The 18257-nt window shown below is 38.1% G+C and overlaps 2 protein-coding genes across 2 annotated transcripts; both read right to left on the reverse strand.

Moving 5' to 3' along the window:
• Window positions 1-3814: 3814 nt before the first annotated feature.
• Window positions 3815-4450, reverse strand: LOC130730943 (uncharacterized). Its single transcript, XM_057583102.1, has one exon. It carries the CDS (start codon window positions 4448-4450, stop codon window positions 3815-3817), a length of 636 nt encoding a protein of 211 aa, XP_057439085.1.
• A 9819-nt stretch (window positions 4451-14269) lies between these two features.
• On the reverse strand, window positions 14270-14986 carry LOC130730954 (uncharacterized). Its single transcript, XM_057583112.1, has one exon. The coding sequence runs from the start codon at window positions 14984-14986 to the stop codon at window positions 14270-14272; it is 717 nt and encodes a 238-aa protein (XP_057439095.1).
• Between the last annotated feature and the right edge of the window lie 3271 nt (window positions 14987-18257).

Below are 18257 nucleotides of genomic sequence, written 5' to 3' on the forward strand. Positions count from 1 at the left end.
TATCTTGCGATTGAATTTCCACTTTAGTACAAATACACATTCCAAATACTCGAGAATCGGGGTGTCTTTAAAGATTGAACCCGTCAACCCATTTGAATATCTAAAGATATTGTACACATATGTTTCTACAACACTCACTTATTCATACTTGACACTTTACAAGCCATGTGTCCTTATCCATTAATAAGCATATAGGAAGCCAAGTCCAAGCTTCTTGAAGCGGCAAAACTTCATGCTTACATAGGTGATCCTTTTAATCTTGCACCTGCATTTACAATTTTCCAAAAGAACCATTAAGAAGATATACTTCAACCTAGCCATCACTTGCAGGTCTGAGCACATACCTTGGGAAGATAAACACAAGTGCTCCAATCTCTAACTATGATCTTTCCACATTGAATTCAGCTTCTAACGTTGTATTAGAAGGGAATTAGGTATAACATAGCTAGTAGATTTAAATGGACTTCAATCACATTCCAATAACCGACTTCTTCACTAAGTCTCTAGCTAACCCCTTCGTCAAGTGGTCAGCTAAGTTTTGTTGCGACCGAACAAATTCAATGGATATCACCCCATTCAAGATTAATTCCCTAATCATACTATGTCTAACACCCAAGTGTCTAGACTTTCCATTGTACATTTGACTATAAGCCTTGGCCAATGTGGCAGCACTATCACAACGGATAGAAATTGGTGATATCGGTTTAGGCCATAATGGAATCTCATATACCAAGTTTCTTAGCCATTCCGCTTCTTTACCAGCAGCAGCTAATGCTACAAACTCTGATTCCATTGTAGAACTAGTTATACATGTTTGCTTCTTGGAAGCCCACGAGATGGCACCTCCCCCAAGCAAGAACACCCAACCACTTGTAGAGGATGAGTCTTCAACATTATTTATCCAACTAGCATCCGAATAACCCTCTAATACCGAAGGAAATCCCACATATGACAATCCATAATTCATAGTACCCTTCAAGTACTTGAATACCCTAGTTATCGCATGCCAATGATGTCTACTAGGATTACTAGTAAATCTGCTCAACTTTCCAACCGCAAAAGCAATATCCGGTCTAGTACTAATCATAGCATACATCAAAGAGCCTATAGCTCTTGAATATTCGAGCTGATCTACAGATTTACCTGTATTTGACATAAGCTTCTCTCCCGGATCCATGGGAGTACTTACTGGAGAACAACCTTCATAATTAAACTTCTTGAGTATTTTCTCAATGTAATGAGATTGCGTAATTACAATCCCCTTATTCTCCCGTTTAATCTTAATACCAAGAATAACGTCTGCTTCTCCCATATCCTTCATGGAGAACTTTGATGACAAGAAATTCTTTGTTTTATCAACTTGATTTTGGTCCGTGCCAAAGATCAACATGTCATCCACATATAGACAAATAATAACTCCTTTACCGGATGTATCAAATTTGCTATATACACATTTGTTAGCTTGGTTTAGAATAAAACAACTAGACAAAACAACCTCATCAAATTTTTGATGCCATTGCTTCGGAGCTTGTTTCAGCCCATACAACGACTTAACTAGCTTACACACCTTATGCTCATTACCAGGCATTACAAATCCTTCAGGTTGCTTCATATACACTTCTTCTTCCAAATCACCATTCAGGAATGCTGTTTTGACATCCATTTGATGGATCACTAGATTGTGAATAGCCGCTAAAGCAATCAACAATCTAATAGTAGTGATACGAGCAACTGGAGCATAGGTATCGAAGTAATCAATCCCTTCCTTCTGTCTAAAGCCTTGGATTACCAATCTAGCTTTAAACTTGTCAATTGTACCATCGACTTTCATCTTCTTTTTGAAAATCCATTTGCAACCCAATGGTTTACAACCTGGTGGTAAATCAGATAATACCCAAGTATTATTTTCCATGATAGAACTCATCTCTTCATCAATTGCTTCTTTCCAAAAAGCAGAATCTCGAGATTTCACAACTTCATCATACGTTCTTGGATCCTCCTCTATACTATAGCAATAATAGTATTGATTATCAATCTGATCCTTTGATCCCTCAACTAAATATAATTGAAAATCGGAACCATAAGATTTAGGTTTTCTAGCTCTTTTGCTTTTCCGAGGTTTGAGTGTCTCACTTGGTACATCAGTTGAATGATCATCCTTTATAGGTTCATCCGACTTAGATATAAGGTCCTTTGGTCTAGGTATAGAAGAGAAACAATTCTCATCAAATATAGCATCTCTTGATTCTATAATTGTGTTAATAGAAGCCGAGTCATTAGGTTCTATAACATAGAACCTATAGGCTTTGGAATGTTCAGCATATCCAACGAAGATGCAAGCTACACCCTTTTCACCCAAAGTTTTCCTTTTAGGGTCCGGGAGTCTAACCACGGCCCTGCAACCCCAAACACGTAGAAATGTTAAGTTGGGTCGTTTCTTATACCAAAGTTCATATGGGGTAGTCTTGTTCCTTTTATTAGGAACCCTATTTAACAAATAGCAAGCCGTTAACATGGCTTCTCCCCAAAACCCTTCACTCAAACCAGAATAGGACAACATGGCGTTCACCATTTCTTTAAGAACTCTATTCTTCCTTTCAGCCACACCATTTTGTTGAGGTGTATAAGGTGTCGTAGTCTCATGAATGATTCCTACGGATTGGAAAAATTCAGGATCATAATATTCACCACCTCTATCCGTACGTAATGTTTTAATCATCACATTCTGTTGCAATTCAACTTCAGTTTTATAAACTCTAAATTTATCTAAGGCTTTATCTTTAGAATGCAACAAATAAACATAACAGAATCTAGATGCATCATCTATGAAAGTGACAAGATACTTTTTATGTCCTAATGATGGAGTAGCATGCAAATCGCATAAATCACTATGTATCAATTCAAGTATGACAGATTTCCTTGTTATGCTTTTAAAAGGTTGCCTAGTAATCTTTGTTAACATGCAAGTTTTACACTTTTCTATATTTGTATCAAACACAGGAATTAAATCATCTTTAGACATTTCATGCATTCTCTTATAGTGTACATCTCCTAGACGAGCATGCCATAAAGATGAATTGGTAACACTCAAAGAAGACATAAATATAGAACCAGAATCTTTAGGAACACCGTTCAAATTCATCATAAACATTCAATTATTATAATATCCAAATCCTATAAACACACCAGACTTCGATAAAACATATTTATCGGATTCATACACTTGCTTGTATCCAAGCTTATTCAATACAGGACCAGAAACTAAGTTCTTACGTAGTTTAGGAACATACAAAACATTAAACAAAGTAATAGTTTTTCCAGAACTGAATTCTAACACCACGCTTCATTTGCCTTCAACAGGATCAAAGTGATGATCTCTCATGTAGAGGACAGATCCATCTTCCACTGGAACAAAAGTCTTGAACCAGAAACGATCCTTGCAAACATGTGTTGTGGCGCCAGAATCAATCCACCACGCAATAGCATCATCCTGCACATAAAATGCTTCAGAAATTAATGAAACTGAATGTTTAATCAAAATATTCAAGTTATGAATTGATTTCTGACCTTGTTCTTGGGATTGGTCCTTAGACCCCTTTCCCGAACCACTTGCATTCGCGTTATCATGCTTCTTTCCAGAACGACAATCCCTCTTGATGTGGCCTGTCTTACCACACTTCCAGCATTCTAGTTTCGGTTTTTTGTTAGAACCGAAACTTCCTTTGTTGTTCTTGAAAGCACGCTTCTTTCCTTTGTTTTTGTTGTTATTGTTCTTACTACCCTCCTCGATCATATTAACCGAGGGACCAGCAACTTATTTTCCTTTTCCCTTGTCACTCTCCTGCGCTCTTAGAGATTCTTCTATGCGCAAGTGACTTCCAAGTTGGACCAAAGACAGGTCGTCTTTTCCATGCTTCAAATTGTGTTTGAAATCCTTCCATGAAGGGGGCAACTTGTCTATGATACTTGAGACAGATATTGTTTCATCCATCTTCAATCCGTGCAGTGTGAATTGTCCAAGAATTCGTAGAAGTTCATTGTATTGTTCCATGACAGACCTTGATTCAACCATTTTGTAATTGTTGAAATCAGTCACCCAGAACTTCTTACTGGATGAGTCCTCTGCCATGTACTTGGCTTTAAGACAATCCCACAATTCCTTTGCAGATTCCACATTTTGATAAATATCGAATAAAGGATCAGACATACCGTTAAGAATGTGTCCTTTGCATATGTAGTCGTCATTCTCCCACTTTGATCTGCTCCTTATATTTTCAACAGTTTCTTCCTCCAGAAGTTCAGGAATCGGTGTAGACAGGACGTATACCACTTTCAATGTTGTCAACAAGAAATGCATCTTCCTCTGCCAACGCCTGAAGTCTTGTCCTTGAAACTTGTCCAATTTCCCGAACTTAGTAGTCATCTCCTTGACAACGCCTTCTCCAGCCATGATTATCAGTAAATAATTTGTTCGTTTGTTAGAAATCTAGTTGTGATAATCCTGGATAAAGTCAAGAATCGTGAGCGTCCACTTTCCGAACAAATTATTTCGACCCTATAATTGCCTGGGTTCACGAAATCTTTGTTGGGATAATACTTGACAATCAATCTGTTTCTTGGCACAAGAGAACAAATAAAGAAAGTAGAGATGTTATGGTTTTCGAATTTCTGTGTCTGTATTCTGTTTCTGTTTTTCTGTATCCATTCCTTAGGCTGCAAGTAACCTTATATAAGAGGTTGCACGAATGATCACAGCCAGGGGCTCCGCCCCTTGGACCCCGGTTCGTATTTGCGGTCAATTATGCGTTGGCTCACCGAGCATGCACTCCGCACTAACCTGACTCGATTCCGAGCCTAACGCGTAATTGCATCAGCCTATAGTAGATCACATTACTACTAAAATACATTGATGATTCTAAAATTGGTCAAGGGAATGTGGAATTTTGCTGCAATGATGCTGAGTATTTCTTAGAATCATTTTTGCTGCTGCTGTTGCTAGAGAACAAGCTGGTGCGTGGGTGTTTTTGGCTCCTGATGTTGCTGAAATACGCATAGTGCTGTTGCTGGTGTGTGCTTCTACGAGGTTGCTGTTGCGGTTAAGCTTGCTGTCTTGTTGAGGTGATTTTTCATGCTGCTGAATCTGTGTGCTTCTGGTTCATACAAATGAAGTTGGTGCTGCTGCAAAATTTCAAAGACAAGTCGCTGGTATGAAATTTGGAGGAGACTCTTATTCATGTAGTTGTTTCATGTAGCTGTTTTATGTGCTAGTTCATATAATTTAAGATGGTGTTGCTGCACAATTTCAAAGACAAGGTGCTGGTGTGTAATTTGGAGAAGGCTATTATTCATGGTGTTGCTACACAATTATAAAGACAAGGTGCTGGTGTGAAATTTGGAGGAGGCTATTATTCAAGTAGCTGTTTGATATACTTGCTATAGGATATGTGCATACTATATTGACTTTGGGTGCGGCATTTGTTTGTAATTCTGATACAAGCTGGGATTGTCATAATTGACTGCTGTTGTTTGGCTTGGAGCTGTTAGTTGACTTCTGAAATTTCTGCACTGCTATCTATCTGTTCTCGATATGGATTGTCCCTGTGCTGCTGTTGTGGTATCCTGGCGGTTGCTGTCATTATATGTTGATGTTTATTGCTGAGACGAGCATTAGAGAGCTGTAGCTGAAAGTTTTTCCTATCTTTTGTGGCTCTATATATGCAGCCGTATACTGCCAGTGTTGGAGCTCTTAATATGTGGTGTTTCTTAATGTTATTAGTGCCCCATTGCTGCTGCCGCTGGGCTCTTCGTTTGGGGTGGTGTGGATTATTCATATGCTCCTATTTGTCTTGAGTTGCTGTTATGCTACTGGTGTTGCTGGCCTGTGGTTAGTCAAAAATTGTTGCTGCTGGTATTTGGAGCTGGTGCTGTTGCTGTTATGAATATTATGTTGTTGGGATTGATTTATGAAGGACTAGAGTGCTGTTGCTGCTACAAAATTTGGGCTGTTGCTGCTACTGTAATTGGAAAAGGACGGGTGTTGTTGTGTTTTTATGAAGATGTTGTTGTGCTTATGTTTGGATGCCTTGCTAAGATTATTTTAAAGGCTGCAGATCTGTTACAGGGGGTGTTGGCGCTACTTGTTGCAAATTAATAGGGTGTTGGTGCAACTTTCAAATATAAGTGGTTGGTGTGATCTTTGGAGGAGGTTATTATTCTTGTAGTTGTTTGCTGTATTTGTTGTTGGTCATTTGTGGGTAATTCTGGCTCCAAGTTTTGATTTTGTATTAAGTTCCAGAATGGCTTTTCCAAGTGAGTGGTACTCTTTTTCCTTGCTTGGCTTTTTCCCACTGGGTTTTGCCTAGCAAGGTTTTAATGAGGCTCTTTCTTGGAAATTTGTTCTAGTCATTCTGTGGGGTGGTGGAGGGTCTTTTTTCCTCAGAGTAAGGTGTAGTTTTTTTGCCTTGTCTCAGTTTACGTTCGTATTGTATTCGGTTCTTGTCTGTAACTATTTTTGGCTCAGACTATTCATATTAATAATATTCATTTCGTTTTCAAAAAAAATTTAAACAAAAACTATATGGAAATAAGAAATATTAATATAATGGTATTGTGGGACCGGATGAATAGTGCTAAAAACTAAGAACTCATAATTGTAGCAAAATCTGCAAAGAGTTGCTTAAACACATGTGGCAGTACGGGCCCACATGAATAGTGCTAAGAACTAAAAACTAAGAACTAGTATTGGAGATGCTCTTAGAGCATCTTTATCCATCACATTCACTAAAGTGTCTACACTTCATTTTATATTATTTTTTACAATTCCCCATAGTGTCACACCATCTAAACGACTAATTTTTTACTCCAACCCAACAACTCTTAAAAGTTTCTCTAATAGACTTCACAATCAACATCAAACCACTTGTACTTCAGTATAATAATAATAACTTTTTTTGTTTTTTGTGCACAATTTGAAGAGACATAGTGCCTTGCTGTAGACACTAATTTTTTACAGCATGGAGATCTCATTTGCTCCAATGGTGTGAGACACTCATCTTCAAGTGTCTTAGACAAGAGACACTCTCATTGGAGATGCTCTTATACCACCACAACACATTCATTGTAATTGATTTACTACCTCCGTTTCTATTTAATTGTCAAGAGAGAGAAGAAACACACATATTAAGAAGAACAAAATGTTATTAATTTTTTTAAAAGTATTGTTTGTTTTACCTCCATGATGTATTTTATCTTTTTAAATGAGAAAAGATAAAATACATTTCAAAGGGTAAAGTAATGGACAAATATATAAGAAAGATACTCCCTCCGTTCCTTTTTAAGTGTCGTTTTAGCATAAAGCTCTCCAACCAAGATAGTGGATTGTTAGAGTGTTTTTTCCCATTTTACCCTCTCACATTTTAATCATAAAGTCATAAAGCTCTCCAACCAAGATAGTGGATTGTTAGTTTTTTTTCAACTCTCTCATATCATTAAACCATCTACCACTCTCACCCAATCATAAAGTCATAAAGCTCTTCATAGTTATTGAGAAATGAGAATTTTATGGAAAATGTGAAGTGGAGTTATTGAAAAAGTAAGGGTATAATTGACAAATAGAACCTTAAAACATCAAAATGACAGTTAAATAGGAACAAAAAAATTCTTCTAAAACGACACTTAAAAAGGAACAGAGGGAGTATATAAGAACATCATTTGGAAAAACATCATTTAATGTTTTCTTGAATTGTAAGTGAAAATATATATAAGAATAATTTTTTTCTTTAAAGTGGACATTTAATAAGGAATGAATGTAGTATTGTTTTACACATTTCTCTCAATTCTTAAAAATTGTGTTAGATTAAGAAAAAAACAATAACAATTAGTGTGATGGAAAGTGTCAATTAAATAGTGCCAATTTAATTCGGCACATATACATTTTATGTTTCTATCTTCTATAAGCTCAGTAGTCTAGGTCGTGGAAGCAGTCATAGGAGGGGTTCTCTGTCTAGGCCCCTTATCTGAGTTGGGCCGTGAGGTGCACCACTACATGTTACAAGGATCACTTGATGGAAAAGTGGAGACAAAATAGTTCCACCGAGAAAGAGGTTGAGTTGAGGAGATAATATATTCGCCGACTCACTACACGAAAATTCACTATTACTGACAACCAAACATTGTCGGTAAGCCCTAAAAGTCGTCAATAATGTACTTTTGCCGATGAGAGAACCGATCGAATACGTCAGAGAATTCAAGTCAGACAACCCCCTCTAGAATCGCCCAATCAAGGAATGCATGCGATGGAAAAAGCGAAGGTCACATGAAAGACAAAGGCAAGGATGAATGTCCTTTAACATATGCAGAGATGGTACTTGACATCAAATAGGGTGACCTGAAGACCACCGCCAAAGCCACCAGATTCAGGATATCTTGATTTTCACCCCGAGGACAAGGTAGATCATATAGGGCGAAGTATTAATAGGGCTAAGGAACATAGTTACAAAGAGAGTGATTGAAAACATAGTAGTTTGGCTTGGGCTTGCCCTAAATTTGTATTTTTAACGTTCATTAGTAGTGAATACTTATAGCACTGGGGAGGGTCAGGTCATTGAGGGATAGATCAACTGATTCTATGTGGAAACAATTCAGGTAGTACCACTTTCGACTCAGCGTTCGCCCGTCCCTTCTCCTCTGCCACGCTCACCATTCGCCCATCCCTTCTCCTCTGTCACACTCACTGTTAGCTCCTTCATTCTCATATTCCACCCTCATCGTTGAATTCTCCCTTCTTTTTCCCTCCACACAACTTTCACCCTCTTCATCTCCCTTGGACCCCTTCTGTAAGACCCCAAAATAAATAACTAGATTATTTATTTATTTTCGTTATATATTTTTTTTAAAGCATTTTCGTTATATTAAATGATTGAGTGTTTATATTTTAATATTTTATGTTATTCTCCTGACTCGAACCCTATTGCGAGTCATGAATATTATTTATATGATAATTAAGTTCAGAGTATGACTAAGGATAACACTTTAGTCAGTTTGAGTGATAGCACGAGCCATATTCGCACCCGACTTAGGTTGAGAGTGTCCGAAAAAGGCTATATCCGCTCCTAGAGCACTGTGTAAGAGAAATTTAGATTTGATGGAAAAATAAGACCCTCAGGGTATTTTTCCCATAACCAACGTTTCGATACGAAACTCTGGACTGTACGCACGATAGGTTTTGCTTCTTGGAAGTCCGTCGAAGCTAGACTTTATCTTCTCGGGGAGAATTTCTTCATGGATTCATGGCTGGTGGAAAGAATGCCCTTTCTCAGCCTATGACTTTGCCAATTTCTTTGGAGAAATCAAAGTAAAGCCTACTGCTAATTTTATTCGAATCTGCGAGTGGAACCCTCCCCAGGTTGGCTTACTTAAGTTTAATGTTGATGGATCTTCAAGAGGTAACCCTGGACCGAATGCAACAGATGGGGTGGTTAGCAATCACATGAAGGTTTTTGTGGGCGTGTTCTCGGAGGTCCTGGGTATAAAATGGGCATTTGAAGTAGAGGTATCTGCAATTTTAAAAGCTCTACAATTTTGCAAATTGCACTCCCTAAAGCATGTGGTGATTGAAAGTGATTCTACACTAGCGGTTCACTGGGTAAACAATAGATCCAATTGACAATGGAAGCTTAGAAATGATTTAAATCTGATTGATGTCCTGATGGGGGAGGTAAACTGTGTTAATGTTGCTCATATTTATAGGGAAGCCAATACCATAGCGGATCATTTAGCTAAGTCTGGTGTTGACAGAGCTTACCCACTTTCTGTTTTTTTTGGGCTGTTTGAGCAATAGTTTGCTCATTGTTGTTCATTTGTTCTCTTTTTGTTTTTGATATTATCTTCAGTCTCTTTTATCTACTTGAGAAAGTTGGTCTCAAACTTTTTCTTTCATATATATATATATATATTCATTTTTGGAAAAAGAAATGAAGACCCTAAATAAAGAATTTTTCTATTCAGAGCTTTTAACGAAGTTTCCATCCGCGTGACCTCATTTCTTTCGACGTTTGCAATCTTTTTCCAGAAGGAAGTTTCTTCATCCGACGTCAATTGCAAAAAGTAGTTTTTCGGCGTATTTTGATCCATACTGCGTTTGGATCGTTTTCTTCAATTTAAAGAACCTCGTTTTGAGTTTTGGCATTCAGTCGCCAAATACTCACTTTTAATCAGCAGATGAAAGTACCAAAACGACCGGACCCGCGAAATCTTTCATTTTCTTCTTTTTCCTTCTCCTATAAAAGGAGAAATTACAATCACAAATCCTCATCATTTGCACATGAGAGGCCGCGAGCTTGAGGGAGAGGAGAGGGTTGGAGTCGTTCATTCGTTCCTTGCCCGATCGTCGTGATTTCAATTGCTGTGGATAGATACGGAGGTTTGGAACGAGTTGAGCTGAGAAAAGAGGTTTTGGAGCAAGCTGTGAGGTTTCACGACGGAGGAGGACACCCTAGAGAATTTGTTGAGTTCGGGAACTTGACTTTGGATCGAATTGCGATGTTGAGCTTGGATGGAGAAATAAAAGGTTAGGGTAACTCAGTATAGAAGTGTCTTTGAATCCTGCCTGTTTTAATTGCACTGCTTACGTTTGAGATGAATGTGTTTAGCTTGATTGTTATTGGATTGAAATATTAGCATGCCTTTCTATGTTGAATGCTTGTTGGATGTTTGAGGAATAATGTCAGTTTAATTGATTTCCGAACTACTCAATAATTTCATGATATGAAGTATATGAGGATCTAATTGTTGATAATGTTGATTTGATAAGTTTGTATGCATATTCTATTTGACGTATGCTTGGTGAAATTTGAAATAACATGTACTTATCATGACTTGATTATTGGATTGAGAATTGTTGATTGAGTGACTACTGAGGTTGATTATGTTGCTGACTTTATTGATATCTATCTTGGATTATATTGTTAGCTTATCTATTTGAATGGTTTGAATTAACCGAGTGGCAATGTGGTGGTGTTGTCCACCCGATTGTCACGCCTTGTTTGGCATTATAAGTGGCAGATCAGTGGTTTTCGTTCCACGTGACCGTCCTGTCTTGAGAGACACCAAAGTGGCAAATTTGTGATTTTCGTTCCACGTGACTATCCCGTCTCGAGAGACGTCAAAGTGACAGATCAATGATTTTCATTCCACGTGACTGTCCCGTCTTGCGAGATACTTTTGATCGACTCATCTTGGTAGTAACACATAGTCGTACTACATGACCCTTATATTAGACTTTATTGATAGTTGGCTTGATTTGATGTTGTGGAGTTTGTTTAATATTTGATTTGATTCTATGTTGTTGATTATGTTGATATCTGATTTGATTCTATGTTTTTGATTCTGTTGATATCTGACTTAATTCTATGTTGTTGATTTTGTTGATATCAGATTTAATTCTATGTTGTTGATTTTGTTAATATACGATTTGATTTCACGTTGTTGGATATATGTCGTCTTCTATCTTGATTTAGGTTGGTAGCTTTTATTCCATGTTATGCAGTTAACTTCGAACATCATGCTTTTCTCTTTTATGTGTGGTAATTGTATGGAGTTAACCTTTTCTGTTTGCTACTTGTTGTTTGGGCGCTTAACGCTATTAGGCGATAGAGAATCTTCGATGAAGTTCAACCCTTGTACGAGTCGGAAATGAGAACGTGAAGAATAGTGGAAGACTCGAAGAGTAGAGCCGGGTTTAAGGCTAGAGCCTTGGGATAGAGAGCTTACCATTATTGGTTAAAGCTTGCATTAGGATTTTATGGATTTATATTTGGGGTTTCGGGCAGGTTCCGATACGTTGCTTTCCTGCGTTTCCCTGATGTGGAAATCGTAGGGAGTGTGTCGGATTTGTGGTGTCATTGTATAATAGATTCCTTGTTGAATATGGTACTACTTGTTAGGTTTCGTAGGATGTGTGCTTTCGTCTTTACCCTCGGGTACTTGCCTTGTTTAAGGCTTCATGTAAATTTAATTATAGTTGGGAGTGGGGCATGACATGTTTTGAAAATACTTTGAGAAGAAAAAAAAAATACTCGCGTTTATGAATACTTTTGGAAAACATTGCATATTTACTTTAGAAAGTTACTATGGTGACCCCTGAAAGTCAGGGTGTTACACCTTCTCCTCCTCCTCCACCACCACCGTCCTCTTCTTCTCCCTCGGTCCTTCTCTCCTCCTCATTCAGCACCATCACATTCGCCTCACCTTCTCTCTCAGCCTCTTCTACATTCCTCCGGCGACGCTTCCAATTTTTCCTTCGTTTTGTGCGCTCCACTGTTGTTGCCGCCCAAGTGTCGTGCGTCACATTGCCTTTGCCACCTCATTCCTCTTCCTCTTACGCCACCACCGCCTTAGCTAGTAAGTGCTGCTAATAATTTTATTTATGACATATTTTTTGTGTTAGATGAATTATCAGTGAAATGAATTTATTTATTATTAGTAGTTTAGATATTGTCAAAAGATATTAAGTTAGAGTAGTATATTATTTGCAGAGTAATTGAAGAACTCGAGAAAATGTTGCTAGGACAAAAATCGTAGCAGATACTCCCTCTGATATTGAGAAACAAATTTCGAAGCTTGAAATAATGGTTCATAGTTTTTGCTTATGATTTTTATTACTTATGATTATTATTGCACCTGTCTTATAATTGTTTAAAATATGTTAGAATTAATTTCATCACAATAGCGTCAATTTTATGTTTGGATTGTTAATTGTTCAATTTGAACTCTTCTTTATTTTTTAGGGGTAGGTAAAACTGAATATGTTTGATCATTTAAATAAATATAAATGTATTTTATGTGTCACGGAGTACCGCATCGTCTTTGCAAGCTTTGAATTCGGTTTTGTAGCTTAACCACACTTAATCAGTCTGATTTATATATTCTCGTCTCGGCGATGACAAATAGTAGGGAAATCATATTAATTAAGTGACCAAGTTATATGACTGAATTCATTGTTTATAAAGGAGATGCATGGTTTTCAATGACAAATAAAATGCATGACTATACACTTTTTCAAAAAAGAAAAAAACTATCAAACTATGCAACTCTATCTATCATTGAAAAACAAAGATGAGATGTATTGATATTATCAACCTTTACATGAATTTGGTGTTAATACTTTGAAATCTATATAGAAGTTTGCGATTGACTATACGACTGACTCCAATTATTACGATTAAGCGTTGATCGTAGTCTGAGAAGGTTTGTGTCGACGTAGAGTCGGCTTAGTCGATGAAAAGATTAGCTCGGCTAAAAAAGTCGACTCAAAGTGTTAGATTCAACCCTTATAGCATCTGCCTTGACCTCCACACTATTTTAAAATCATCTACATCATCATTTTTTGGCCTATTTGGGAGCTCAATGTTTTTCTTGTAGGGCATGTGTTATCATGTTTTTGTATTTTTTCTGATATAAGTAAATAATGTTGACAAACTTCAAAAACTATGTTTTAAAATATATGTTATAGAATTTTTTTAAATCTGTTAAGTATCACTTTACAAAGCTACTCATTTTGAGATTCCACATTTTTCTATTCTTCAACTTATGTCTATTTTAATAATCTTATCCCAAAATGTAACGTGATTTCACTTTATTCTATTTAAATAACAATTATTTTTTTAAAACTTACATTCACATATAATTCTCAAATACAAATTCCTTTTTTCTAAACTAACTTTTACCAAAATTAATTATATTAAACTTATTTACCAACCTTAGTTTCCTCCTAATGCATGTATACAAACGCACCCACTAATTTGGCCCCTGTGCACTAGAAACTCAGTGGAAATGTTATCTATCCAAAACAGAGTCGATGAACTTAATGAAAACTATTGACCAAAATAAAAAGAAATATATCTTTGTTTCAAAAAATAAATAAAAATATCTAAAGATAAACAAATGAAAAGGACAACCATTGCAGATGGCTCCTGTCTGCATAATTGCATCCTCAGTAGTTTATATTAATGCACAACATAAATTCGATTATTTCTAGTTTTAAAATTGTGAAAGATAAATTACACAATTAGAAATTGATCATTGAACCTTCTCTTATTCAATTTGTATGTCTTCAACTTTTACCACTCAGGGACATATGACACTCTTTGTATTTTTTGGGTTACATTTGGAAAGAAAACAAACAAGAACAAAACTATAAAACTAAATTACTGCAAAGCAGTGGAACCACCATGGAGGGGGGAAAGCTCCAGACATTCAAATCCCAACCTTCCTAAATTGCAAGATTCGCCAGTGCATCCGCAACAACATTTCTTTCCCGAGTAACATGATTAATTGTTACGGTCCAGCTCCGTGCCAACACAACTCTAATCATCTCAATCACATCTTCATGCCAGTAATTCTGAACATCACCGGTACTCGTAAGCACTTCCTGTAATTCCAGACAATCTACATAGCAAACCACATGACGAAAGCCAAGCTCCCAGGTGTGCAAAAGGCCTTTATGGAACGATAAAAGCTCTGCTTTAATCGCATCGCCTGCTCCCAACGTCGTTGCGTAGCCGGAGATCCACCTTCCATTCCCATCACGGATTACACCTCCACCACCCATCCTGTCCACATCACCCTTCAAGTTGCAATCTGTGTACAGAGTTACGTGTTCTACTCCCATACCCGCTGCTGCAATCTCAGCCGACTGTCCACTTCCCCATCTCTGAAATTCCTGCACATCTCTATGAATTTTCTGTAACAAATCACCAGGTGACCAAGCATCCTGCTCAAAAACAAAACTATTCCTCACTTCCATAAATTCCAGGCTATCGTACAGAGCAGAGCATGGTGCTGGACCTGCAAGTGCGTAAACAACCAGCCACGAAACTGCATTGCTGCTGGAACCATTGGCACCGACCCCGCAAACCTGCTCCAAACCCAGATTGATCCTGGGCACTTGCGCAAGATATGCTTGACATCCTCTCTGGCCGCTCCACATCTGATGCAAGCCGCAGAACTCGCAAGGTGATACTCAGTATAAATTAATGAACCACTCTTTTTAATGTAGAAACAAATTAAACAAAAGAGAAGATAGAAAAAAAAAATTGCAATATTTGATGTAATGTGACAGAAAAAGAAATAAAGAAAAAAGAATGACATATATATGAATATTGTTACTGTTTTATGGTACACGAAGCAAAGAATGTAACTACGGAGATTCAACCAACATGGTTTCATTTTTTCAATACAAAGAATTCAAGCATATACAATAATAATCATAATCAAAAGAATGATCTAGCTTGTGAGAACCAAAAATTAAAAGCACTCTGTAATCTCTGTTCTGAAAAAGCAGAGCAAACCAATCCCAAAACTTCAACATCAATCAGGAATTGGCTGCTTCAGCAGCATCATGGGAATCTGATATCTGAGAAACTTTCCTGCGCTGCTGCTTGGAGAGAAAAAAGAAACACCCACCAGATGTTTTGTCCTCAGAAGCCTTTGAAGTTGCATTAGACTTCATCGTGTTCTTTCCCTCTTCTTGTTGTTCTTGTTGTCTTTCTTGGTGTGCCATCTTCGCCAATTTTTCCTTGTATAGCTTCTGAGTCACGTATGCTTCAACGAAACCGTACCCCAATGATGCCATGGCTCGTTAGAACAATGAAATTCTTATCTTCAAGGTTTCTTTGATTCAAGAACAAAGATGGTGTTGCTTTGTATTTATAGACTTCAATTAGAACAATGAAATTATGATATTCAAGGTTTGTTTGATGCAAGAACGTAGATGAGGTTGATTTGTATTTATACACTTTCATTGGCTTTGGGAACAAGCAAAGAAAGCCATCGCCCACCGAGGCTGAACATTTAATTGACTTTTCTTTTGTTTGAAGTTCAACTACTAAAAAAGTTAAGATGCTTCCTCTTCAAGTCTTTCTAAGAAGGTCCAAGAAGACATTCCCAAATATGCAAAATTCATAATATATTCAAATACCAATTTTTAAAATAAAATAAATATTTATTAAAAGTGTTTATTTTGATGTTCAAATTTTAATTGTTTTTATATAGGTATTAATTATGTTTACCGAATGACAATTGCTCAATTGGTAAATGGTTAATTTTCTTCAAGAAAAGTTTAAGGTTCGAGTGATACACATGAACAAGATTTCGCCGGAAGAGCTCCCATCATATTATGGACGACAAATATTTTTACTCCAAAAATATAGTTATTTTATTTGCAAGAATTATTTATATGGCTATGATCGGTTGACACTCACACTCTATTTTTACTTATATTTTATCAATTCTCTTTTCAATAAATTATGGTATAACTAATTTGTCATATTTCACTTTTTGAGTTTTTCTATATTTTCTTCGCATCTCTTTTTTCTCCATTTTATTTCGATTGGGTAGTTGTAGGAGGACGTAATTGCAAATTCTTGTGGTGGCCCACAAATAGACGGCCGCTCGCTTCTGCGAAGATAGCAATGTATGACTTTCAATCCAACAATGGTCAGTGGCATGGCCTGCCACGTTAATCAGTTGCTGTTAGAGTTGATGTTCCTTCATGGGTGATTCCTAATATAATATTGACTCTAGTTTTATAGCTACATGTCTTTATTGTTACTTTTTTCTTTCTATAAATGTGTATGGAATAAAACACAAATGGTTGTCAAACAACACTTACAACATGCGAGAGTGAATCTATTCCGTGCTAGAACATAGAGAGGGAAGGTAGTACCCAAAGTATGAGGATGGTGATGAGAATGCTTAGAGAGAGAAGCTCTAACCGCTTAGAGAGAGAAAATGTAACTGGATTTTCCTCATATTTATAGAGGTGGCGTTGGGCTTCGGCGCCTTTAACTTATCCAAGTTGGCCAGTTGGGCCTCGGGAAGGGAGGCCCAAGATCATGGTGCGTTCCCCGCCCAAGGTCAGGTTTCCTGGGCGAGGGACCCTAGGGTCTCGTCCAGTCCACAAGACACCGAGCTCGAAGCATGAGAGCTAAGTGTGTCTTTAAGCAAGAAACAAGGCGAAATCCCCGAGAATACTTGACTAAGACCTAAGAAAAAACTCTAAAAATCTAAAAGTGAAGAACAATGGCCAACATGGCCTGATAAATAAACCTTTGTAATCAATACTTTGAATCTCCAGTCGTGCCCTCCCCTTCCGGGCAATCCAAGTCCACGAGCAGGCTTGTGACGAAGGCTTCTAGTTCGCCCGCCTCAACATAGTTGCGCACGTGCCTTGAATCGTGATACTGTCGCGTATCGCGTCCATCCCACGCGTCAAGCCTTGAAATGACACCAGAGTCAGTGAATCCCCAAAATCTCAACCGCTACCTTTAACATGTCCCTTCCAGTCACCTCATAACTTTGACAATTTGAATTTCAACCAATCGGTAGCAACCGCTACGACTTTCATTTAATGCGGCACCCCCGTTTCCCCAAAATCCGTGTCATGTCTCCTGAGGTAATCATTCCACCTTTGCCATGATGAGGCACGTTCTCCCAACCGTCTCTCATCCTGACCTTTAAATTCAACTCCCTTCTCTCACTTACCACTTTTGAAACCCTCCACAGCCTTGCAAAGTTAACCAAGCTATTACCCCAGCATCTTCTCCTCTTCCGTCTCAGTTCCCTTCTGCAAAAAGATGACTCCTCAACGCCGCACCAAAAGATCCTCACGACTCCAAAGCCCCGCCCAAACATGTCGCGCCCCGGCCACTCCTCCTCCTGCCGGGGGGCATCCCCTTCATGAAAATGAAAAGAATGCCTTCTGGCACAAAATTCTTTCTACCCTCCCTTTGTCCGCAACCAGGGAACCCGTTCTGAAAGCCATCTGTCAACCCTCCGAGCTGTCCACAGACAAATCCATCGCCGAGCTGGCTCGCCGGGTCGGAGGGTTATGCCACGAAAAATCTCTCGAAGATGTCCTTATTACCAGCCGGGGCCTGAGTAGTCGTCGCCCCTGGAAATGCCGCACACTCGAGCAAGGCGCGGAAGAGCCCCACTTCTTCTACGTTTATATGTACTTCTTTCTTGACCTGGGAATAAACTACCCTTCTCCCCCTTTCTTTGCCAGGTTTTGAGAGAAATCAACGTAGCCCCAAGCCAACTTCATTTGAACGCTTGGGCCTTCGCCCGATGCTACGAGATCTTGTGTGATGCCATCAACCTTGAAGCCAAAACCTCCCATTTCTTTTACTTCTATGGCGTGGAACCAAGATTCTTAAAAGCAGAGACTCCCGGGTGGGTATCCCTGAAGTCTCGAACGG

This window comes from Lotus japonicus, chromosome 1 (genome assembly GCF_012489685.1).
Source record: "Lotus japonicus ecotype B-129 chromosome 1, LjGifu_v1.2".
Classification (NCBI taxonomy): Eukaryota; Viridiplantae; Streptophyta; class Magnoliopsida; order Fabales; family Fabaceae; genus Lotus; species Lotus japonicus.